This window comes from Piliocolobus tephrosceles, chromosome 2, assembly GCF_002776525.5.
Source record: "Piliocolobus tephrosceles isolate RC106 chromosome 2, ASM277652v3, whole genome shotgun sequence".
Lineage (NCBI taxonomy): Eukaryota > Metazoa > Chordata > Mammalia > Primates > Cercopithecidae > Piliocolobus > Piliocolobus tephrosceles.
The window spans coordinates 184,690,299-184,714,354 of NC_045435.1; the positions used below are offsets into that span (position 1 = coordinate 184,690,299).

The 24,056-nt window shown below is 37.0% G+C and overlaps 1 protein-coding gene across 3 annotated transcripts in view; it reads left to right on the forward strand.

Moving 5' to 3' along the window:
* LPP (LIM domain containing preferred translocation partner in lipoma) overlaps nt 1-20,227 on the forward strand; it is a 751,777-nt gene extending 731,550 nt beyond the window's left edge. For all 3 annotated transcript variants that reach the window (XM_026455659.2, XM_026455658.2, XM_026455660.1), the window contains 2 exons: nt 3,871-3,991; nt 5,589-20,227. In XM_026455659.2, the coding sequence (XP_026311444.1) occupies nt 3,871-3,991; nt 5,589-5,717 (250 nt within the window). In that variant the 3' untranslated portion in view covers nt 5,718-20,227. The remainder of the gene's footprint in view (nt 1-3,870; nt 3,992-5,588) is intronic.
* Nucleotides 20,228-24,056: the final 3,829 nt, after the last annotated feature.

The window sequence follows — 24,056 nt, forward strand, 5'->3', positions numbered from 1 at the left end:
CTCCAAAAAATCAATGAATCCAGGAGTTGGTTTTTTGAAAAGATCAACAAAATTGACAGACCGCTAGCAAGACTAATAAAGAAGAAAAGAGAGAAGAATCAAATAGACGCAATTTAAAATGATCAAGGGGATATCACCACTGACCCCACAGAAATACAAACTACCATCAGAGAATACTATAAACACCTCTACGCAAATCAACTAGAAAATCTAGAAGAAATGGATAATTTCCTGGACACTTACTTACACTCTTCCAAGACTAAACCAGGAAGAAGTTGAATCCCTGAATAGACCAATAGCAGGCTCTGAAATTGAGGCAATAATTAATAGCCTACCAACCAAAAAAAGTCCAGGACCAGATGGATTCACAGCTGAATTCTACCAGAGGTACAAAGAGGAGCTGGTACCATTCCTTCTGAAACTATTCCAATCAATTGAAAAAGAGGGAATCCTCCCTAATTCATTTTATGAGGCCAACATCATCCTGATACCAAAGCCTGGCAGAGACACAACACAAAAAGAAAATTTTAGACCAATATCCCTGATGAACATCGATGCAAAAATCCTCAATAAAATACTGGCAAACCAGATTCAGCAGCACATCAAAAAGCTTATCCACCATGATCAAGTGGGCTTCATCCCTGGGATGCAAGGCTGGTTCAACATTCGCAAATCAATAAACGTAATCCAGCATATAAACAGAACCAAAGACAAGAACCACATGATTATCTCAATAGATGCAGAAAAGGCTTTTGACAAAATTCAACAGCCCTTCATGCTAAAAACGCTCAAGAAATTCGGTATTGATGGAATGTACCTCAAAATAATAAGAGCTATTTATGACAAACCCACAGCCAATATCATACTGAATGGGCAAAAACTGGAAAAATTCCCTTTGAAAACTGGCACAAGACAGAGATGCCCTCTCTCAGCACTTCAACATAGTGTTGGAAGTTCTGGCTAGGGCAATCAGGCAAGAGAAAGAAATCAAGGGTATCCAGTTAGGAAAAGAAGAAATCAATTTGTTCCTGTTTGCAGATGATATGATTGTATATTTAGAAAACCCCATTGTCTCAGCCCAAAATCTCATTAAGCTGATAAGCAACTTCAGCAAAGTCTCAGGATACAAAATTAATGTGCAAAAATCACAAGCATTCTTATACACCAGTAACAGACAAACAGAGAGCCAAATCATGAATGAACTTCCATTCACAATTGCTTCAGAGAGAATAAAATACCTAGGAATCCAACTTACAAGGGATGTAAAGGACCTCTTCAGGGAGAACTACAAACCACTGCTCAGTGAAATAAAAGAGGACACTAACAAATGGAAGAACATACCATGCTCATGGATAGGAAGAATCAATATCGTGAAAATGGCCATACTGCCCAAAGTTATTTACAGATTCAATGCCATCCCCATCAAGCTAGCAATGAGTTTCTTCACAGAATTGGAAAAAACGGCTTTAAAGTTCATATGGAACCAAAAAAGAGCCCACATTGCCAAGACAATCCTAAGTCAAAAGAACAAAGCTGGAGGCATCACGCTACCTGACTTCAAACTATGCTACAAGGCTACAGTAACCAAAAGAGCATGGTACTGGTACCAAAACAGAGATATAGACCAATGGAACAGAACAGAGTTCTCAGAAATAATACCACACATCTACAGCCATCTAATCTTTGACAAACCTGAGAGAAACAAGAAATGGGGAAAGGACTCCCTATTTAATAAATGGTGCTGGGAAAATTGGCTAGCCATAAGTAGAAAGCTGAAACTGGATCCATTCCTTACTCCTTATACGAAAATCAATTCAAGATGGATTAGAGACTTAAATGTTAGACCTAATACCATAAAAACCCTAGAAGAAAACCTAGGTGGTACCATTCAGGACATAGGCATGGGCAAGGACTTCATGTCTAAAACACCAAAAGCAATGGCAGCAAAAGCCAAAATTGACAAATGGGATATGATTACACTAAAGAGCTTCTGCACAGCAAAAGAAACTACCATCAGAGTGAACAGGCAACCTACAGAATGGGAGAAAATTTTTGCAATCTACTCATCTGACAAAGGGCTAATATCCAGAATCTACAAAGAACTCAAACAAATTTACAAGAAAAAAACAAACAACCCCATCAAAAAGTGGGCAAAGGATATGAACAGACATTTCTCAAAAGAAGACATTCATACAGCCAACAGACACATGAAAAAATGCTCATCATCACTCGCCATCAGAGAAATGCAAATCAAAACCACAATGAGATACCATCTCACACCAGTTAGAATGGCAGTCATTCAAAAGTCAGGAAACAACAGGTCCTGGAGAGGATGTGGAGAAATAGGAACACTTTTACACTGTTGGTGGGATTGTAAACTAGTTCAACCATTATGGAAAACAGTATGGCGATTCCTCAAGGATCTATACCTAGATGTACCATATGACCCAGCCATCCCACTGGGTATATACCCAAAGGATTATAAATCATGCTGCTATAAAGACACATGCACACGTATGTTTATTGCGGCACTATTCACAATATCAAAGTCCTGGAATCAACCCAAATGCCAATCTGTGACAGACTGGATTAAGAAAATGTGGCACATATACACCATGGAATATTATGCAGCCATAAAAAAGGACGAGTTTGCGTCCTTTGTAGGGACATGGATGCAGCTGGAAACCATCATTCTTAGCAAACTATCACAAGAACAGAAAACCAAACACCGCATGTTCTCACTCATAGGTGGGAACTGAACAATGACATCACTTGGACTCGGGAACAGGAACATCACACATCGGGGTCTATCATGGGCGGGGAGGGGGGTGGGATTGCATTAGGAGTTATACCTGATATAAATGACGAATTGATGGGTGCTGACGAGTTGATGGGTGCAGCACACCAACATGGCACAAGTATACATATGTAACAAACCTGCACGTTATGCACATGTACCCTAGAACTTAAAGTATAATAAAATAAATAAATAAATAAATAAATAAAAAAGAAAAAAAAATAAAGTAACAGACAAAAAAGAAAAAAGAAAAAAAAAGTTAGGTACCATTGATCATATTAAGAAATACCAAGAAATTAATAAGTATTAAAATTATTTACCAGCAGCCTCAAAAACATATGCATATGCATATGTATACATATATGTATGTGTATGTGTGTTAGTATACACTCACCCTTTAATAGTGCTAAAATCCTTTAAATAATTTGATAGCTCTTTAACTTTTAATTTTTAAGCAAAAGTTTAACAATAAAAAATGTAGGAAATGCAGACTTGGCCATTTTCAGTTTTGTGTAATGTATATTTAAACTCACTAACTTCTGCCCTTTTGAAAAGTTACGCATTTGAGTCTTCTTGTGTCAGTTCCTAGAAGTCAAGACAAATTTACAAGAAAGAAGCTCTAAAAGGTGGGAACAAGGCAAAAATACCAGCCTGAGAATATTTTTCTGGGACCTGAGGAGTGCATACGAAAGTCTAGAAGCAAAAGTCAGAAACAAATAGGGTAGGGGCTGGACAGGACTTTGTTCTCTCCTCCAGTTAGCCTAGCCCAAGCACAGGGTTTGCATTCAGAACCTTTCTAAAGGTGAATTTCATACCACACACCATGCAGGAAAGAGATGCTAGATGCTCTTCATGCCCAAGCAATTCACACACTCACTCTCTCACCTTGTCAAATATCACAGTATTTGCCACCTATTGATGGACAAACCTCCACAGTCCCTCAGTCTAAGTCCCTCACCTCACAGATGAGGAAGCAGATATCCTGACTCAGTTTCCACCTTTTCCTTTTACCTCTGTGTCCCACCTCAGTGTCAATGTGCAGTGTCTAACCAGAACTCTCTCTCCATTTTCAGGAAATTTGCCCCGCGATGTTCTGTGTGCAAGGAGCCTATTATGCCAGCCCCGGGCCAGGAGGAGACTGTCCGTATTGTGGCTTTGGATCGAGATTTCCATGTTCACTGCTACCGATGCGAGGTCTGGTTGACACCCCTGCCCTGCCAGTCTGTGGCAGGCATTGAAAGGCTCATTCAAGCTAGGTTATACAGATGTAGCAATGACTAAATCTCAGAATGGCCTTAGTGCCTTTACTCCTAGGACTTGGATTTTAGATCTGACACTAGTATTCCAAGCACGTGCTGTTGAATAAGTCACTTTACCTGGCTCAGTCTGCTTCCTCACCAGAAGAAAGGGCTCAGGTCCTTAACGCCTCCGAATAAGACTGTAAGAGTGAAATACAAAATTGTATATTAAAGGACATTGTAAATTGCGAAATATTAAATTGGTGAGAAACGGTGTTATTGAATCTTTCACTTTGGCTCCGAGGCTTTGGTTAGAACTTCTTGGTCGGAGTCACGGAGATTTATTTCTTTGTTAGCACGCACTACTAATTGCTCAGTTTCCTGAACGCCTCTAGAGCTGCAGTAGATCTGCATGTTCTTTTTGGTAAAGCCAGACTTCCCGAAGAGTATAACCATCGCCGCTGTTGTGATCTGGATGCCCTGTTAGCTTCAATTTCATTCTATGCCAAATGAAGACATGAGCTGCATGGACCTCCTTGCCACCGCGGTGGATAGCAGAGGCGAGGTTCATAGCTGTTGTGGCCTTTGAGAGTTTATACTAAAGTTAGTAAACACACACCTCCTGATAAAGTACTATGTATTTATTTTCCAAAGAAACTTCTATTTTCTGCAAAGACAAAGGCCAGCATTTAACTGTTATATAACACTTTTCAAAATGGACCCTAAGAGGAGCTGTCCACGGTAGTATATTCCTTTACAGTTATGCACTTCTTTGCATTTTTTTTTTTTTTTTTTTTTTTGATCCATTGTCTTCTTTGATCCTCTCAACAGCTCGGTAAGGTAGAAAAATCAGAAGCTATTTTCAGAGTGTCAGTCAGCCTGTGTGCATTGAGGCAGACTGTGGCAAACCTATGGGTGGTGCTCAGGAGGCCTGTCCCCCAGACTAGCAGTCTTTGCTCTATACAGTACTGTCTCCTTTAGAAAGTACAGCAAACCACTGCTCCCCACAAACGTCAGGATTTTATTTTCTTACTACAATTAAAGTAAATACACAGAACCCACTGGTGGCCCTTCTGCTTGGCAGAAATCAGTCTACCTTTGCTGTAGCCCAGAAATGGCCAAAACATTCCATTCCTGTACCTGTGTGTGCATTTTGAGAGATCCTTAAACTAATGGTAACGGGTAAAAATGAATCAGTGGTTAGGGACATTCTTATTTCCTCTTGTTATTTGAGTAGGGGCAGCAAACTTCTACATGGGAGCCAAGATGGGTGGCCTCTTCTCTTCTTACACCTGTATTTCATATGAAGTGACCTTAGGATTATATTTATGGCCATTTATATTTATGTCCCCAATCTTTAATTCAATTACATTCAAGATATACTATGTTATATAGTGGGAGAAAGGATGCAGGGGATTAGCAGAATGTAAAGCAGGAAGGATAGTAAGTGGCCACATTATGGAGGCCTTGAATAGAAAGCTCAATCATTTGTTCTCCACATATGTACTTAACATTTTTACTTGCATCGTTTCCATCTGTCTTTACTGTTCTAGGATTGCGGTGGTCTCCTGTCTGAAGGAGATAACCAAGGCTGCTACCCCTTGGATGGGCACATCCTCTGCAAGACCTGCAACTCTGCCCGCATCAGGGTGTTGACCGCCAAGGCGAGCACTGACCTTTAGATTGAGTCACCTGTTCAGCTGGCACTGAGAAGAACGAACACAAGAAAAAGATAAGAAATACGAGAGGAAAGGCCATCAAACTACAGGATAGTCTCTGTTCTTCATCTGCTATTAACCTTTCCTTAGAAACACATAAATTATGAGATTTTTTTTTAAAGTTGTTACCAAATACACATTTCACATTGAATCATGTAGGATCTTGATGGGCCTTTGTTCCCAAGGACTTCCACATTTTTGCACAGATTATGCTCCATCCCATTCACTTCTGCATTCCTGTAACTTTTAATCCCTATGTTTGTCTCACTTTTCATCTGGTTGAATGGCTTTTTTTAGTGTGGTATTTGCTGTCACATAGTTTTTCCTGGGTGAGTCTGCCAACTCACAGGTGCTTTTAGGCTTGAAATCTCCATCCTATCATTTCCGTTTTGCTTGTGACTGTAAAGAGTAGCCATTCTTTTCCCATGTACTGAAGAATATATTTTTCTGTTGCTTTTTACTACTCATGTCCTTGGGGAGGGAAATGCACAATTTTTTTTTGTTAGGCTGTAAAGAATTTAAGTTGTAAATTACATAAGTTAGAACAAGCCCAAATTTAATTTGCAGCCATCAGAATTCAGAATCTATAGTGACCAGTGATCAAGGCTAATTGGAAAAGAGTTATCGGCCCATAGCTAATACGTGCTGACAGACAACTAAGCTTCAGTATTTTTCTAAAGAAATTACAGGTGGGATATGCTAGAAAAGGCATTTTGGGGTTACGTTTAAAAAACATTATTGTCCCACAATATTACCTTAAGATTTTTCTTTTCTACAGTACCTGGACATGGTAATACAGACAAACTTGATTTCTTCTAGAATATAACATTTTCAATATTGTCCCACTCTTCATCTTAGAAATATTGTCATGTTTATTCTAATATCCAACACAACTATCAAAATGGACTTTTTCTGTAGAGGATGAAAGCTGTGAAAAAACAGTTCAAATGCTCTTCTTTTTCTTCTTTAGGACCAGGTCCATTTTGCCTGACAATTGCAAATCAGAGCATACAAACTAAAATTGTGCAGTTTTGTTTGGTTTACTTTCAAAAGAGTAGAAAGCCTGAAAAGATTGTGAAACCACAGTTTCATTATTCTCGTAATCCTTCTGCAACTGAAATTACATATTGCAGGAGACATTTTCATATCATCAATGTGACATTTACACCACACTTTCAAAGACAATCACTGAAAAAAATTGTCTTTATGAGCTAAAAATATGCAGAATGTCTGCCTAGAATCTTTATTCAAACTTTTATTAGCCAGTGGAACACTCGCTTGCCAACTGCCAAGCCATACTTACTAAGTTCGAACATGTTTCACTTAAGGAGAGACACCTAGCTTAGTCGTGGCAAGTTGCCATTTTGTAAACTAAGTATTTTGGTTTGAGACTTCTTAAACCTTTCTTCAAATCTCCCACAAATATATACTTTTAAATTATGGAGTATTTTAAGTCTACAAAAAGGTATAAATAATAATATAATGAATTCCTATATACCTAACACCCAGTTTAAGATTCCAAAATAACAAATGTAATTACATCCTCCAATGTACCCTTTCCTTACTCCACAGATATCTTTTTCATGATTGTAAAGTGATATTCCGATTTCTAGTGATTTTTTTTTAAATTTTTAATTTTAACATCAGAACTGAAATGAAAAAATTATGGATACATGTTTTGAATTGCAAACTATTCCTCAGGAATTCCAATTAAATTTATTTTACTTGAATAGGAATGATCATAAAAAGTGATTCTTTTTTTGTGACTAGAAATTCTTAAGCCGATGGTCACTACAGCTCATCCTTAATGTATGGCTCATTTGCTTTTGTCACTAAACAGTTTTGTGTTAGAACCACCAAAATTATAGCTTTTAAGAGCTTCCTTTGACCACTGTCTTTTATTTACCCTGCTTCTCTTATCTCTTGACCGTATATTTCTCATAATGTGAAATATGATGAGATTCACTTAGGGGCAGCATGTGAGTTTTCGGAGGCAATGTCAACTGTGTCTCTGACTTCCTGCCTTCTAAACTGAAGGCCAGACCATGCTGATGACCTCAAGGAGCACTGACTATTTGACGATAGGGCAGATAATGTAATCGGCTTGAATTTTGACTTAGTAACTTTTTATGTAACACTTTGGGGGAAATTCTCTTTAGGACAAAGCAAAGAGTTCAATTTACTGAGGGATAGATTGTATCTCCTAAAGTGGTCATATTATTATTAATTTTGCCAAAAGAAGATGAATTTATTGAATATTTATACTATAAAATGTAGTAACATTCTACTTGCTTATTACATTTAAATCCTTATGTAACTGAATGTTTACATGTCAAGAGAAAAAGCTGTAAGAAAATGCTGTCACAGACCCATCCCTGTGGCATCGTCAGCAGAATACTGTTTGCTTACAATCTTTATTATGCATTCTTATAACATAACCTCAGAGTATCTTTACCAAAGGTTTTTAAAGTAAATCTCTTTTTAAGATAGACTTATACTTTTATAATAATGAATGTGCACTCATACATATGTAGAAATATTTAGATTTAGAGGTTTTTTTAATTTTTCTTTCACAAGGTATAATAAGGAAAGGATCCTACCATATTTTATTCTAGGGTTTCTTAAATATATGATTTATATTACTGTCTTTTCTATTAATCATTTGATTTAAACAATGCCAAGTCACTCTTTAATATTTTAGTTGCATGAAATTTTGCCTGCAACAGAGAGAAAAAGATGGTATTACCTTAATGATTATAATCATACTGTCTGCTGATATAATATCATAATTGTTGTGGTTTAAATACATAAATAGTAGGAAAAATCAGAGTCTATAACAGAAAGTTTGTAAAAATATACTGATTTTGAAAAGTATCAAGAATATAAATATTTGGTAATTCTGTGTAACAACAGAGACATGGAAAAGGAAAAAAATCCACTATATCATGGGCTCTGCAGAACATATCAAAATAGGATTTCTTAAATTTGTCGATCGCCAGACCATACTGACTCAACATGGAGTCTCACTGGCAAAGAAAATTGCCTTTAAAACTCAAAAATAAGACCAGGCACAGTGACTCACACCTGTACTCCCAGCAATTTGGGAGGCTGAGACAGGAGGATTGCCTGAGGCCAGGAGTTTGACACCTGCCTGGGCAACACAGTGAGACCTTGTCTCTACAAAAAATAAAATAAAATAAAAACCAAATTAGCCAGACATGTGGCATGCGATTGTTTAAATAAATAAATAAGTAAATAATTGACTCAAAAAATGAGTCATGTGTCCCAGCATAAGGCATCAGGTTGTTAGGTGCTGGCATCTCTGCAGCGCAAAGATGTGGGTTCTTTTTCTTGTCATTAACACATTGTTATTTCTGTAGGAGCAACTTCTCTGATCAAAATAACTTTTTTGGGTATGTGCTGATTAAGGAGGTGGACTTATCAACACTATAATTGTTCCCTATGAAAGATTCTGCAGAGATGCTTATGGTGAGGTTTAAAGGATATGAAACTCTACATTTAAACAAATATTTTATATTTGGGTACAGAGGAAGAGAGAGAGAACTTTTTCCATGGGGCTATAGTAGAGAGTTAGTGGAATATAGACAGGACTCTGAAAACACAACTTCCAACCCTTTTTATAGGTAGTGAAAATCCTATTAATGTGAACCAGCCAGGAATAACAGTGTTATTTCTATTTGATATGGTTTGGGCTTCTTTTGTCAAATCTGCGTCGGCTGCCCCCTGATACTTCCATTATCAAGTTTTGAAGGGTGTTGGGGAAATTATGGCAGCTGCTAGGGAGATCAGGGAAACACTGATGTAACCTCAAAGCCTCTCACCATTCCTCTTGGCTTGGAAAGGCTTTATTTTTTCATATACATTTCTAGAAATATTGCTATTCTACCTTAGTATTTCACATTTGTAGTTCAAACAAGCGATTGTCCATCTGTTGCCTAGAGCTATAGTACATGTGTGTTATGAATGAAATATGACAGCATGTTCCATACCCCTGCTTTAGCCATCTGTGGGAAACCAGCAAACTGAAAAAGATACCTCTGCAAAATGTGCCTCAAGTCCATTTCTTGAGATCGCTCGTTTGGTGCACTCTCGTGGGAGACAATCAGAGAACAACATATACTTGTGCCTTATTTTCAAAGAATCTATTTACACTACTATGAATATTCCACTGAAGAGTCAATGATGTAAATGATAACCACCAAATCTCAAAAGTATACTCACCAAAAAGTAAAAAAGAAAGAAAAGAGTGAGAGAGAAGTCAACTTTTCATCTTAATATATTCCAGTAGTATTTATTTTTTCCTTGTCTTGGAAGTATCTCATAGGTCTTTAAATGAGTAAAACATTTTTCTGCCAGAAGGTGATGTAATGGATGTTAGTGTCTTTTCTTTGATTTTACAGTAGCTTTAGTCAGATAATGAAGACAGAGACTTCAGCTTGAACCTTTACCACCCATTCAGCATATTTTTTAATTGTGTTCATTTTATTTGCTTAATAGTGGTCCAAACAAGTTCAAAACTTATTCTCAGTGAGGCATTAATATGGTGCAACCATGAATATTTCAGGCCAAGTTATTTACTTGACAGATAACTAGAATGAAACTTTTCTCATGAGGCTGTTACTTGGTTAGCATAGCCTTATTTCAAACCTTTAAAAAGTTACCTGACTGAAGCTACTATGACTTGGTAAGGATTCTTCTTCCCTTCCTTTCTTCCTCCCTTCCTTTCTCCCTCTTCCTTCCTCCTCTTCTTCTGTCTTTCCTACTTTCCTCTCTCCCTTTCTTTCCTTCTTTCCATCCTACCTATTAGTGTTTCTGTACTTGGATTTTTTGTAAATTAAATCAATGCATTATGATTTTATGGAATTATGATTATATTAATAAGGGGAAGGCTACCAGAAAATAGATGTGGCATCCATAAAATCCTCCTTTATAGGGGCATATTTTTTAGGTTGTATTTATTCGTAAAGTGAAATGAGATAATGGAGTCTTTCTGTTTCATTTTAATGAATTTTTATCAGGGACTGAGGTCATAGATTCTTGGAAGATTCATTTGTGACTGATCTAGTTTTCTCAGCTGTATGCAAAGTAATCTTTCAAAGATTAGGTTAAGATTTTTTTTTTTAAGTCCAAAGCAATTTAATCACAAAAAATTATATTTTTAATGATGGCATTTTATTTTATTCCATTGCAGCTTGATAACTTTCCTTATAGCAAAGGAATAACTATTATATTTTCAGAATTTTAACATAGATTAGCACTTAGCCTGTGAGACTAATATTATATTGTAAAAGTTGATACTAAAATATTTTTCAGCAGGTTGGACAGCACCAGTTTTTCTTAGATCACAGACTACAGGCATAATTTCCCTTCAGTCCAGAAAAAAGGACACTAATTCCCTTTTCTATTTAATTTTCCTGGCCCTTGTGCAAAAAGTTGTGGACTCTGTCTTAGTTACAACATGCAGGTCCCTTATTTTGTAGAGAGCTGTGTGAAAGATGTGTTTATTTCTTTAACTGATTGACAGGTCCCCCTCAAAGTTACAAAAAAAAAAAAAAGTGCTACACTTTTGCTGTTAATTTCTGGTTGTTATTTACCTGACAGAAGTCTCTTAATGCAGGAATAAATATCTCTACATCTAGCCTTTGTTTAAAATAAAAATATTCTACAAACACCTATGTATACTAGAGAGGGGGGAAACACTGTAACTGATTCCTTTATAGTACTTTCAGATTATTGCATTAAGCCTTTCATGTTATGTAGCATTGTTAATTTTTCTTAGATACCCATCCACTTAAGGGCCAGAGAAATCTTTATTCATTTACTTCTGGTGGGCATTTACTTAATGTACCCAAATGAAAACATTATTAAACAGCCACAATTGCATTCAGTCAATTTGGTACTGAATGTGGCTTCTAAATTCAGTTCTCTACCCTACAAATGGAATGTTCTACCAAGAAAGAGAAGCATCACCATGTTATCTTGTGTTCTGCACCACTACAGAGAGTTAACAGTTGCCCCCAAACATGAATGCTATTCCCAAATAAAATAAAATCATGCACCTTTTAAAGATCTGAACCTTCTCTGTTATTTTCCTGATGAATTACCATCCCATATCTTCTTAGTCATGGCCAGTATGTAGTAGTGCTTATATACATCTATTCTAGCTCTGTAGCTCCACACAACAAGTCTTAAGTCCAAATCTTTGCCTCTTCATGTCTGATATCACCAACTCATTCAACTTTTCTTCACTTATTGACATAGTGTCATGTCCTGTCACTCTCTGCTGCTCTTTAAACAATGGACACAAATATATTTTCTAATTTTCAGTGTACTCAGTGAAACTTGGCAATTCACCATGAGTCAGGCTAGGTTGAAAGGCTTTCTTTAGGGTTGAAAGTAAATGAAATTGGAATCACCCAAAGAGAATTTCCCCAAAAATCCTCAGGCCCAGAAGTGTAAAAGCTACAGAAGGATAGAACTCCCATGTCTACAGACAGTTCTGTTAATTTTTGTTCTGTACTATTTTGGATGTTGCCAAAATCAAATTCATTCTAAAAACAGGAAGCAAGCTAATGCATATGCCAGCCATGAGATTCCCACTTCTGGGTCAGTTCATAATCCATTCAGCCCTTTCCTTTTATCCTTGTCTTCTTCAGAATATAACATTTTTCGTCCATATTTTCATGTTAAATATTAACACTTTATAGGTTCTACACAAATATATGGACACTTTACAGGTTATACATAAATATTTGCTGGTTGATTGGTTTTGAGATTCACTTCATTCATTCTGTGCTCAAATATTTGTACCTAGAGATGTTACATGTTAGAAAAAGTGAGCAGTTTCTTTCTCTAATCATTTAGGAGTCCATATTTTTATTTTTTATTTTTTTTGTCTCCCCAACATCCTTCTCTCTTACTCAGCTCTTCAATTTAATAATTACCAAATAATCACTGTAAGAGAATCAGCCCCTAAGTAACTTTGATTCAAGCCAACTATAATAAGATCCAACTGCTTCAATCTGTACTTACTCAATAGGAAGGAAAGTGGAATCAGGAAGAGTAATTCCAGTGACATTAGTAAGACTTTATGGAGGACATAAAATTTGATAAGAAATCTTGAGCTGATGAATTGACTTGATTTGGAAGTTGAGAAAACAGTATTTAAAGCACAACAGGGAAACATAGGCTATACTCAGAGAAGACCCTCTGCATCGGCCAAAATATCATGGATTCTGGAAATTCCTTCTTAACAGAAAGAAAGGCTTCCAAATAATCAGGCTCAATGGGAAGAAAAAGGCATGTAGGAAGCCTGAGGAAGTATTTACTTGCTTTTCCATCTCTTTATAATTGGAAGAGAAGATGGTCTGCCAAAATGTAAACCAGCATGCACAGTATGAACAGGAAGCAGCCCTCCATGAACTTTATTATAACAGAAAATGAGCATTCTTATTGATCCACAGCTACGTCTTCTATTCTTGCAGCAAGGGTACATGTCCTTTGACCCTCCACAAGAGAACAAGCAGGACATCTCTCTTTTCCTATTGAGTCTAAGTCCATTATTAGAAAGGACTTCCCGGCCATCTGTTCCACTTGATATTAAAATTCCCTTACAGATTCATTGCTAAGTGCCAATTCTGACTACTTAAACATCACCTGTGTCAAGGAGAGATCTTACATTTCTTTCATCACATTTTGTTCCAAGCTACCCATGACTTTAAAACAGAGCCAGCCTTTGGGGCATTGTTCTCGTTGGTGCCACACAAAACCTGTAGTACCCAATACAATGTTGCTTCCCCCTCCTTTTCCTTCCATATATATTTGTTTTGTTTTGGGCATTACATTACTTTTTTAAAAAAGCTTTGATTACACAAATTTTTAAGAATCTCTAAAATTAGTCTGAAGGATGTTCTGAGGGTCAGACATTAGAGTTGATGAGTTTTTTGTTGCTGGTTGTACTTTCCTATTTAGAAGACAGACCATTCTGACAGTTGTTATGTAGCTTCATGCCTTCCCCAGTAACTAACCCATGAACAGTACACCCCTTTTATCTGACTTGTTGATAATGACCTTTAAAATATTGGGAAATGGGCCAGGCGCGGTGGCTCACGCCTGTAATCCCAGCACTTTGGGAGACCGAGGCGGGCGAATCACAAGGTCAAGAGATTGAGACCATCCTGGTCAACCTGGTAAAACCCCGACTCTACTAAAAAAATACAAAAATTAGCTGGGCATGGTGGTGTGCGCCTGTAGTCCCAGCTACTCGGGAGGCTGAAGCAGGAGAATCACTTGAATCTGGGAGGTGGAGGTTGCAATGAGCAGAGATGGCACCACTGCACTCCAGCCTGGTAACAGAGTGAGACTCCATCTCCAAAAAAAAAAAAAAAAAAAAAGTTGGGAAATGTTGGTGTGTAATCCCCATGTCCAACAAGGAAGAAGTCAAAAGCAAAAAATAGTGGTACTGCTGAAAACTCATTATTTCCGCTGAGTTCATCTGTGGAAAAGGATATCATTCTTGAGGAAAGGGGTTCTATTATGCTATAGTTTTATATGGAAATGTACAAATGCTTTCCTCGTTGCTCTGGATGACTATTTAGTTTAAATAGTATACCTTTGTCTTGGGGAAGACCATGATTGTGGCTTCTTCTACCCCAGCTTTGAATGAGAGAGCACTGTAGGCAGAAACTGCCATCAGTCTCCTGGGCAGGACCTGGAGGTAACTTTCTAAGCTCTAAAATAATAATTCCTAAGAGAGCTTACAAACTGCTTCCGCACAGAAAATAGCCCAAGGAGGATGGTTATTAATAGCCCTATTCTAGAAGAGAAAGATGAGGCTCAAACCATTAAGTGACTTGCCAAAAGTTATGACATAGCTGGGAAGTGGCAGATTTGGGGATAAACCCAAGTCTTGCAAGTCCATTGCTGTCTCCAAGTAGCTGTGCTTACAGCTGAGAACACCTTAGAAGACAGTATCGACTTCTCACAGACTACCAGGCCCCCAGTCGTCCAGGGAAATTCAGAGACCAATTGACTGCCAGGTGGCAAATCCACATGTGTACTGCAGTCTTGGAGATCATTTACAGCTTGCACACATCTATGTCATCTTGTGGAAAACCTCTAGGTATTCTGCCTGATTAGCACTGTGAGGAAATTGATGGGAAGAGGTCACTGATAAGAACAAACAGGCAGAACAAAGCACACTGCAGTAAATTTCCCCAGAGAGACTTGGTTTACATTCCATTCACCAAAAATCTCTCTGGTTCTGTCAGGTTCAGAATATTAACCGAGACCATATCATTTGGAATTCATTGGCATGCAGAGGTGACTTGATTCCTAAAAGAAGCCTCTCTCCCATGGACCACGATGTACGTTCCACAGAGTCAGAAACCGCTGTAGGTTAACAATGCATTTTAGTCTCTCTCTCCATTCACATTTGCTGAGAGCGCACCAAGTGCATGTTGCTGCAACAAGCGTTTCCGATCCAGCCAATCCATGAGCTGACAATGTGGGTAAACAAGTGTTATGGAACTGTTGGCATGTCTGAGATTTGGCCTTTGCCATTTGATAGACTTCGCTTCCCAGGATGCTGTCATTTTGTGATTTATTATAATTACAAGGAATGTGGTACCATGTTGTTTTCGGAAAACGTTCTAGAAAGCCTCCATGTATGCTGTAGAAGTTGCTCTATATAGCAGTTCAGCAAGTGAGTGTTCCTTTTCTTGAGCTGCATCCCTCAGGAAGCTGTACTTTTAGGATGTACTTTCCACTTTTTATTTCTTCTCATTTCTCTCCTTTAGTTGTTTGCTATATCCTAAAATATGTGAAGTGAGAGAAAAAATATCATTTCCTCTCATTAAATCTCCTGCATTAAATCCAAGAATCCTTTAAAATAGTCATACCTGGTAAGTGTTTTATGCATTTCCCTCCCTGGAGTGTATCATCCATCAAGCCAGTATCATCATCCACCTGCTTATTCCCTGGGACTAATGAGAGCCAAGTTAAACAGCACATGGCTTCTCACCCCTTCCTAGTCCTCACACCTGAGGAATAAAGGAGACACTAATGGGACCGGGAGAGCGGTGGCTTTGGTTGAGATGACACATTCATAGACGAGGAAGGTGTCTCGCCTCCCTGTGAGGCTTGACGAATATTATGGCCAGTGGAGTGGAAAATGATTCTTGTCGAACAGACGGAGTTTTCCCACCCCAGGAATGGATTAATAGAGGACACAATTTGAGCACTTCTCAGAATTATCTAGAATGCCTGAGTAGAGACTCACACGGGTGGAATCTGTGTTCTCATTAGAGGGAACAAAAAGACAATGAGGTGGTAAATGTGAAAAAAGCAGCCTTTTAGAAAAACATTATTTTCAAATACCTTTATAAATCATCTAATTTATCTTCACATAATATAAAGAAAAAACTAATAAAACTTTTCTTATTTCACTTTATATAGCTTATTCTGCCATATTTAGGGATCATACAATTGTATTGTCTTCAAAACACACACACACACACACACACACACACACACATACACACATACACACCTTCCAAGAAAGCTGATCCTTCAAAAAGTAAATCTTTTTTTTAAGCACTTGGGTTTTCAGGCCAGGGAATTAATAAACCCGATACCTGACCCATTTTTGTAGCAGCTGAAAAGAAGAAAAAGCTATTTAAATTTTGTGTGGATCCATTTATCTCTTAAAATATGCCAAAGCAATTTGAGGTGGGGGTGGAAACAGGTATTTATCTCTCATGCATGATTGCCTCTTTATATTTCTATCTGTAGGGAAAAGGGTAAAGAACTATTCATGGTCATTATTATTGATATATTGTGTTGCCACTTCATATGGTGCCTGCTGTGCTTTCTCCCGAGGCATAGCAGTAATCGTTGCTTTCTTGACTCTTTCCTTCATCACGAGAGAGTAAATATGAAGTCTGAATGTCGTTCCTCACCCCCAAATTATTTAACTCTGCTTCCAAACTAGTTTAAGAAATGCAAAATGGGAAGAGCTGGCTTTTCTTAGATACATTTCTTCTTTTTTTATTCTTTCTTGGGAGACGTTAAGTATAAAGGGAAAAAAGTTCCTTCTTCTCTTTCTCTTTGGGTGACAGCAATGCTCACTTAGTAATTATAAACCAGAAATAGGAGAGTAGCTTAGGCAGGTTATGATATATCTGCCCAATGTGTTTCATTCCTTCCAACATAAACTTCGAGAGGAAAAGAGATTTTTATAATTTAAATGCCAACGATAGGAAATGGCTTCATATTTTAACTTCCAAATAATAAATGGGGAGCTGGTATTTGGGCAGAGTTTGCATTTTACTAATCCTATATACTTTGAGCTTAGTTTATAGAATTGTGTCAAATACATCAACATGTCAGGATTATAGTGCCAAAAACAGTTAAAGTGCCTTGGACCTCCCTCTCTAGGTAGCAAACTGAAACTAGCATGGTACCATGCCATCCTTCTAGCATAATGGACAAGTCTGAACTGAGGAGTATCATTGAGGAAAGACATTTAAGACCCTAGAAACTAAATCTTGTCACCAACACTTTATAGTAAAGTAGTAGCAAAATTATTTTTAAAAGACTTTCTTCCTTTTACTACCCATTTTCTCTCTTGGGAAAGCCGGTGAGCAAATTATCCAAGACTCATTTCTTTATTAAGCAAAGTCAGAATATTTCCGCTCTGAAAATCTGAATCATGCCCTCATTCTTTTTCAAGAAACATCTCAAAGAGCAAATAGAATTAAACATGACACTTGATTGTCTGATTATTTGGCATGTATAAAATTATCGTGTGGTTTAATGTGCCTTAAGTGAAAATTTAAACTTAGATGCAAAACCTTTGCAGTTGGATGTAGCGTTGAGCTTTTGCATGTTTTCTGTATAATAAACCACTTTTGTTTTGTTTGTTTTGTCTTTTAACCTACACCTTTATCATTACACTAACAGATTTGGGGCTTCTCTTTCTCTTCAACTAAGTAAGGGAATATGTGCAATTATGAGACATACAAAAAAAGAAAGGGAAAGGACTTTCTAAGTAACAAATCTGTGCCGTGAAGTAGATGTGACGTGAAGATACAGAGCCTGAGGATAGTAATTCTCCCTGAGCCACGCACACAGGCTTTTATTTCATGCCTTTTCTCTTTCTGTGCCATCACCTTTGAGAAAAACGATTGCACCTTCTCCAAGTCTGCCTTTTTAACAGCTACAGTTGAGTTGGCAAGACTTCCCCAGCTCTGAATATAGCCATTTGCCGACTCCGGCCTCTTTGCGAGACTGACTCAAATCTGTGATCTTCTGTTCAGCATACACATCAGCAAAGTGAGAAGATGAGCACTAAATATAGGCTCTATTAACTTTACTTTTAGATTTACTGCCTTCAAAAAGTGCCTATTCTGAGCAACATAAACGTTATTCCTTACATATGTATGTACACACGGTACCCAGAGCCGTACTGTGCAGCCTTCAAAAACATACCATCAGAAAGAGTAGGTGCTGAGATAAGGAAACTTTGCCAAATGGAAGAAAGTCACTCACTTCCAATATCCCCTCTCGAGCGGCTACCGTGAAATGGGCTGCAAACACATTCCCTGAGCATCCCTTGCTGATACAGCTTCTTTATATTTATATCTTACTGGATGGTAGCATATTGCTGAGGTTTCCTGTACTCCACTTCAAGGGAATGTAAGCTTTATGGCATTGAAACATTTAGTCAGGAAAAAAAAAATGTTTAAGAGAATTAATAGAACCATAGTCTGTATTAGGATGTGTGTCATATGTGTGTTTTATAAACTAAGCATTGGTGGTTTAGAGTGTTAAAGTGTCAGCACATTCATTCTCCTTTTGTCTCTCAGGCTAACATGAGAGAAAATAAAGAAAAGTCTTGGCTGTGGGGATTGGAAGCTCAAGAGGCCAAATGTCCTTGCCAGATCTGTAGAGCATTACTTTGACTCCTAAAAATAGTAGTGTATGTTATTTGATGGCTTTTGTTTCCATAGTTCCATCGCTGACAACTGTCAATACTGTTGCTGGAGCAGCAGCATAGCCTAGAGTGATGCATTCTTACCCACGGATGGCAACAGGAGAGGGTCCATGTAAATAGGACGAGGTAGACAGTGCATGATTGTAGGAGAAGGGTTGAAGGGAGGACATGATTCCAAAAAAGATCGTTCTCAATGTGTCGTCTGACTCAACCAGCTGGCAGATTACACTTGCCAAGTCGTTCCCTTTCCTTCTAAGTCAGTTGGCTCCATATTCACTTGAATATGCCTCTGTTTGGGCAAAGCAAGATACCTCCACTTAACCTTTATCCAAGGAAGCTCTTGGTGTCCTCTTGGTCATAAAGTTATCTCCTACCTTCCCCAGCTTTACCAAATGGAAGTAAAAGGGGACAAACGACGGAAGATGGACTCCATGCCATTGCAGTCAGCCACCATTCTGGTTTCCATATAAGGAGCCCCATTACATAAGCTACGGGTGAGGTTGGAACAGCTATGTTTCATAATTTCAAGAGTGTGACCACCCTGCTGTAGTCATCATCATTGGATGAATCCAGTTGACTCTTTGGTGAAACAGTGATACTTTTCACTAAAAATGCCTACTCTTCCTGTTGATGTTCCTTTTCTGTTTTTACCTTATCCAATTTCAACACTAGTCATTTTTTTTATTTTTTCGAGAATCAGATTTTAGCGCTAGAAAAGAGTTAAAAATTTCAGTGTAATGTCATAAGGATGTTGGGATACAGAGATTTTTTTTTTTTGTTTCCCCTTGGAAACAAATGGACTGGGAAAGACACAGCACGGCTTTGCTCTGAGTTTCAATCTGATGATTATGACCATGAAAGATAATCTTACGGAAAGGTTAAATGGTGTTTACAAGTGGATAGATAAGGGGGGAGATGGTGAGAAGCCGGGTTTTCTCTATGCTAAATGTGTCTACTAAGAGCAGCACTTCCTACTAGCTAAGCACAATCATAGCCCCACCATGATGAACTGCTGGTCTGAATAACATTCTCTGACTTAGAGAAAGGCACACAAAAACATATAAGGAATATGTCTATTTTCATATGTGTGATACTGACAGAGCCATGGTATTCCTAAAATATGGGTTTCTCTTTTTTCTTATATTCTTAGCAAATTGCATTTATTCACTACATTACAAACCATCACTGATGTATCCAAAATAGCACACATAGTTCAGTATGAAAATAAGAGAATGAAATCTGTGATAAGCAAGTGATTTAGGTATTTTCTTTTGTGTTTATGCATTATCCGACTATATTAAGACCTGTTTTCTATTTACCTTCTATCAGTTTTCTCTATCAATTATGTTTTTTCAATGCTCTGTAAGAATGAATATGGAAATTATATTTCTTTTTTCTGTAAAAGAGTTGCAACTACTTTATTATATTTAGAAATCCAATAAACTTCTTATTACATTTACTTGCCTATGTGTGGAATTCTTTTTGAGTTGGATAATCTCTGTTTCCTTTTCTTCTAACCCCCTTTACTGTGTGACTCATTTTTTACATCATTTGCTTTCCATATGGTCTTCTGAGAAGTGGAATATCTCTCATAGCAAATATGATGCCACAAGAGTATGAAAGCACCCACTCTTTTCCACCGTTAGCACAGAAGAACTGAAGGTCAGAGGTGTTCTAAAATTATTTGACCACTCTGTGTCTTGACCTTGCAAAGACTTTTTCATTTTTAAAGCTGGATCCAAGTAAATGGGTCCCTTTGGGTGGGGTTGGAGTTCTCCATTTTTGTCACAAACAAGTGGCTGACTTGTTCATACTTTTATTCCATCTGTATTACGCATACTTTTCAAACATTGAGAATTTCCTCTGCACTAGGCATCTCAAGCAATACAGATAGAAATGACATATAGTTCCTTTCAATGAGTTTATAATCTAGTTGAGCTGATAGATATGGATACAAATAACTATGGAGAAAGGAAAGGAATAACCACAAACAGGGAAAAGTAACTTAGCATATTCAAGACTTTTCACCGTTACTCCATTTTCAATATCCTTGTGATTATCTTACCCTCATTTTATAGATGAAAATTCCGAGAGTGAGAAAAAAAGTTAATAACCCAAGATCCACATTCATTCGCTGAGCCTTTTTTTCTCATTTTTTAAAGTAGCAGTTCTGCAGAAGAACCAAGACTCCTGATGCCCAGTCTATTGATCCTTAATAAGAGTGATTAGCACTAGAGCATACATGAAACTCACCCCGACGAAAGTTAGAAAAGAGTATCTGTTCTCTTTTCCACTTACCTCTCCAACATCACATTTCTGCCTACTAGTGCTGGGGCATCTGAGAACTACAGGTGGGAAGACTCTGTACTAAAGACCACTGTTTTAAACTGCCATACACAAGATGAATCTTTGAACAAATGGTAGGTATATCAATGGGATTTGTGGTACTTGTAATTTCTTATCAGAAAGTTGTAAACAAAAGAATACATGAGATGTAACCTTGTCTTCTCTTTATTCTTCTACAAAGAAGCTATAGGAGGTAATCTTACCTTCCTTCTCCCTGTATTTCTCAAATTACTCTGTTTTTTCACCCACCCTTCTGCTCTGTTTTCTAACCCTGTACATTCATTTGTTCCTATTCAGAGTGTAAGAGCTAGAAGGGCCTTTAGAGATTATTTTACTCTGACTTTGTGAAGAAATATGAAGTCTCAGAGAGATGAAAGGACTTACCCAAAGTCATAAAATATTTTAGTGACAGGGTTGGATCTTGACTCCTGGCCTCCTGACTCTCTCTCCATTGCTATATACAAATGATTTGAGTAATGCAGAAGAGAGCGGAAAAAGAGTTGTATTTATAACTTAATTTCAAGAAAAAAGACATTTCAAATGAAAAAAAAACCTGAGTGTTTAATGTCCATATATCGTAATTAAAAGAAATTCTGAAAAATATATTGCAGGAAGAGAGAAAGCTGAGAAGGAATGAATATCAACGATGCAACAGGAATGCTGAGCCAAAAAGATGGCAACCATATAGTTAATTCTAAACAGACTGGAATATGAAACAATTATTTTCTAAGTTGAGGGACTTAAAAAATTCGAGCTAAAATACTGGACAATAGTGGAATGTAGGCCCAATGACTAGAGTTAAATCTTAGTAAGATTTTTATAGATTTTGGAGAAGAGTGGTGCTGTTGATTATCTTTACATTTTTAAGTTATGTATATGTGTAAATATTTCAATGGCTGCCATCTAAAGAAAACAAACATAACTGCAAAATCAGTAGAAAGGAGAAATTGAATTGGGGAAGAACGGAAGTAAAACAATTTTTTTTTTTTTTTTGAGACAGAGTTTGCTCTTGTTGCCCAGGTTGGAATGCAATGGCGCGATCCCAGCTCACTGCAACTTCCGCCTCCTGGGTTCAAGTGATTCTCCTGCCTTAGCCTCCCAAGTAGATGGGCTTACAGGTGTCCACAACCATCCCTGGCTAATTTTTGTATTTTTAGTAGAGATAGGGTTTCACCATGTTGGCAAGGCTAGTCTCAAACTCCTGACCACAGGTGATCCACCCACCTCGACCTCCCAAAGTGCTAGGATTACAGGTGTGAGCCACTGCACCTGGCCCATAAAAATTCAAAGGTCCAGCCTCAGAGAAGGATATTTTAATAACACCTTCTTCAATAACTATTCAACTAATGAGATAAAAGCAAAAAATCACTAAAGATATAGAAGATTTTACCATTATTAAAAGGCTTGATTTTAATGGATATATAAGAATCTCTACACTTATTGGATAAAAAATAATAAGCTTTTAAAATATATACATATATATAAAGTGCATATGAGAATTCTACTAAAACTGATCTTCTAGGTCAACTGTCTGCAAAATTCAAAGCATCTTTCATACAAATTGAATATTTGCATCATGCCAACATTTTACTCAAATGAAAAACCATAGGTAATTTTAAAAATTTACATTTGGAAATTTCAAAACATCCCTAAAATGGCTTACTTCAAAATAGAAATCATAATCATAAGAACTGAACAACAATGAAAATTCTATGTAGTAAAACTTGTAGGAGTCAGCTCAAATGGTTCAAAGAGGGAAATGTAAATCTTGAAATGGTTACATTAAAAATAAAGTGAAAATTAATGAGCTACTCATCCAACTCACGTTAGTAAAAGAACAGAATTAAGATTCAAAATATAAGGAGGGCATAATAAAAATATGAAAAAAAAGAAACTAATGGTATAGAAAACAAGAATATAATAGAATATCAAAATAGAGTCAAAATTTGGCACTTTGAAAAAGTGTTAGAAATTACAAATTTCTGGGAAGGTTTATCAAGAAAAAAAGCATGAATAATATTTAACTATAGATACAGCAGATATCTGAAACATAACAGAATAGCATGAGCAATTTCGTGTGATTAGTTTGAAAATGTAGATGAAATAAAAATATTTCTCTTTAAAAATTGTAACCTAACAAAAAGTGTGTTTAAAAAAAATAGGCAACGTGAATAACCCAATAAAATTAAATTGTATTAGTGGTTTAAAATATTCCCAATAAATAATTACTTGAAGGGAGCCTGAGAATGGCTTTAGGGTTAACATTTTAGGTTGGTAACATTCTGGTTCACGATCTGAGCGCTGTTTATATTATTGTGTTTAGTGTTTGAAAATGTACTAAGCAATGCATTTATGATTTGTGCATTTTATTTATATACTACTTCAGTGGATAAAATACTTTCTTTATCAAAAACTGCCTAGTATCTTGATTCTAAATGTGAATTCTACTAGTCATTCAAGTTAGAATTACAATGGAAAAAAAAAGTGAACACTCTCCAACATAATCTATAAAACAAGTGGCCAATCTTATTAGTAAATACATCGATTAAAATCTTATAAGCTACTGGAAAACCAAGCACAGTAATGAAGAAAACAATAACAATAACAAATCTCAAATAAGTTGGGTGTAACCCTGAAATAGAAGAGTAGTTGAACATTAGAAAGTCTATTAACGTGGCCCGGCTCAGTAGCTCACATCTGTTATCCCAGCACTTTGGGAGGTCGAGGCGGAATCACTTGAGGTCAGAATAATGTATAACAGTAAAAAATTAATACACTATAGTTGAATAAATCAATATAGTCAACTCTTAGAAGCATGAGATTGAGTGGAAAAAACAGTCATAGAAGAATAAACACATACATACCACATCACTAGTAGGAAATTTCAAAACAAACTAAACTAATTATGTTGTTTAAGGATACATGCACACACACATATTCTG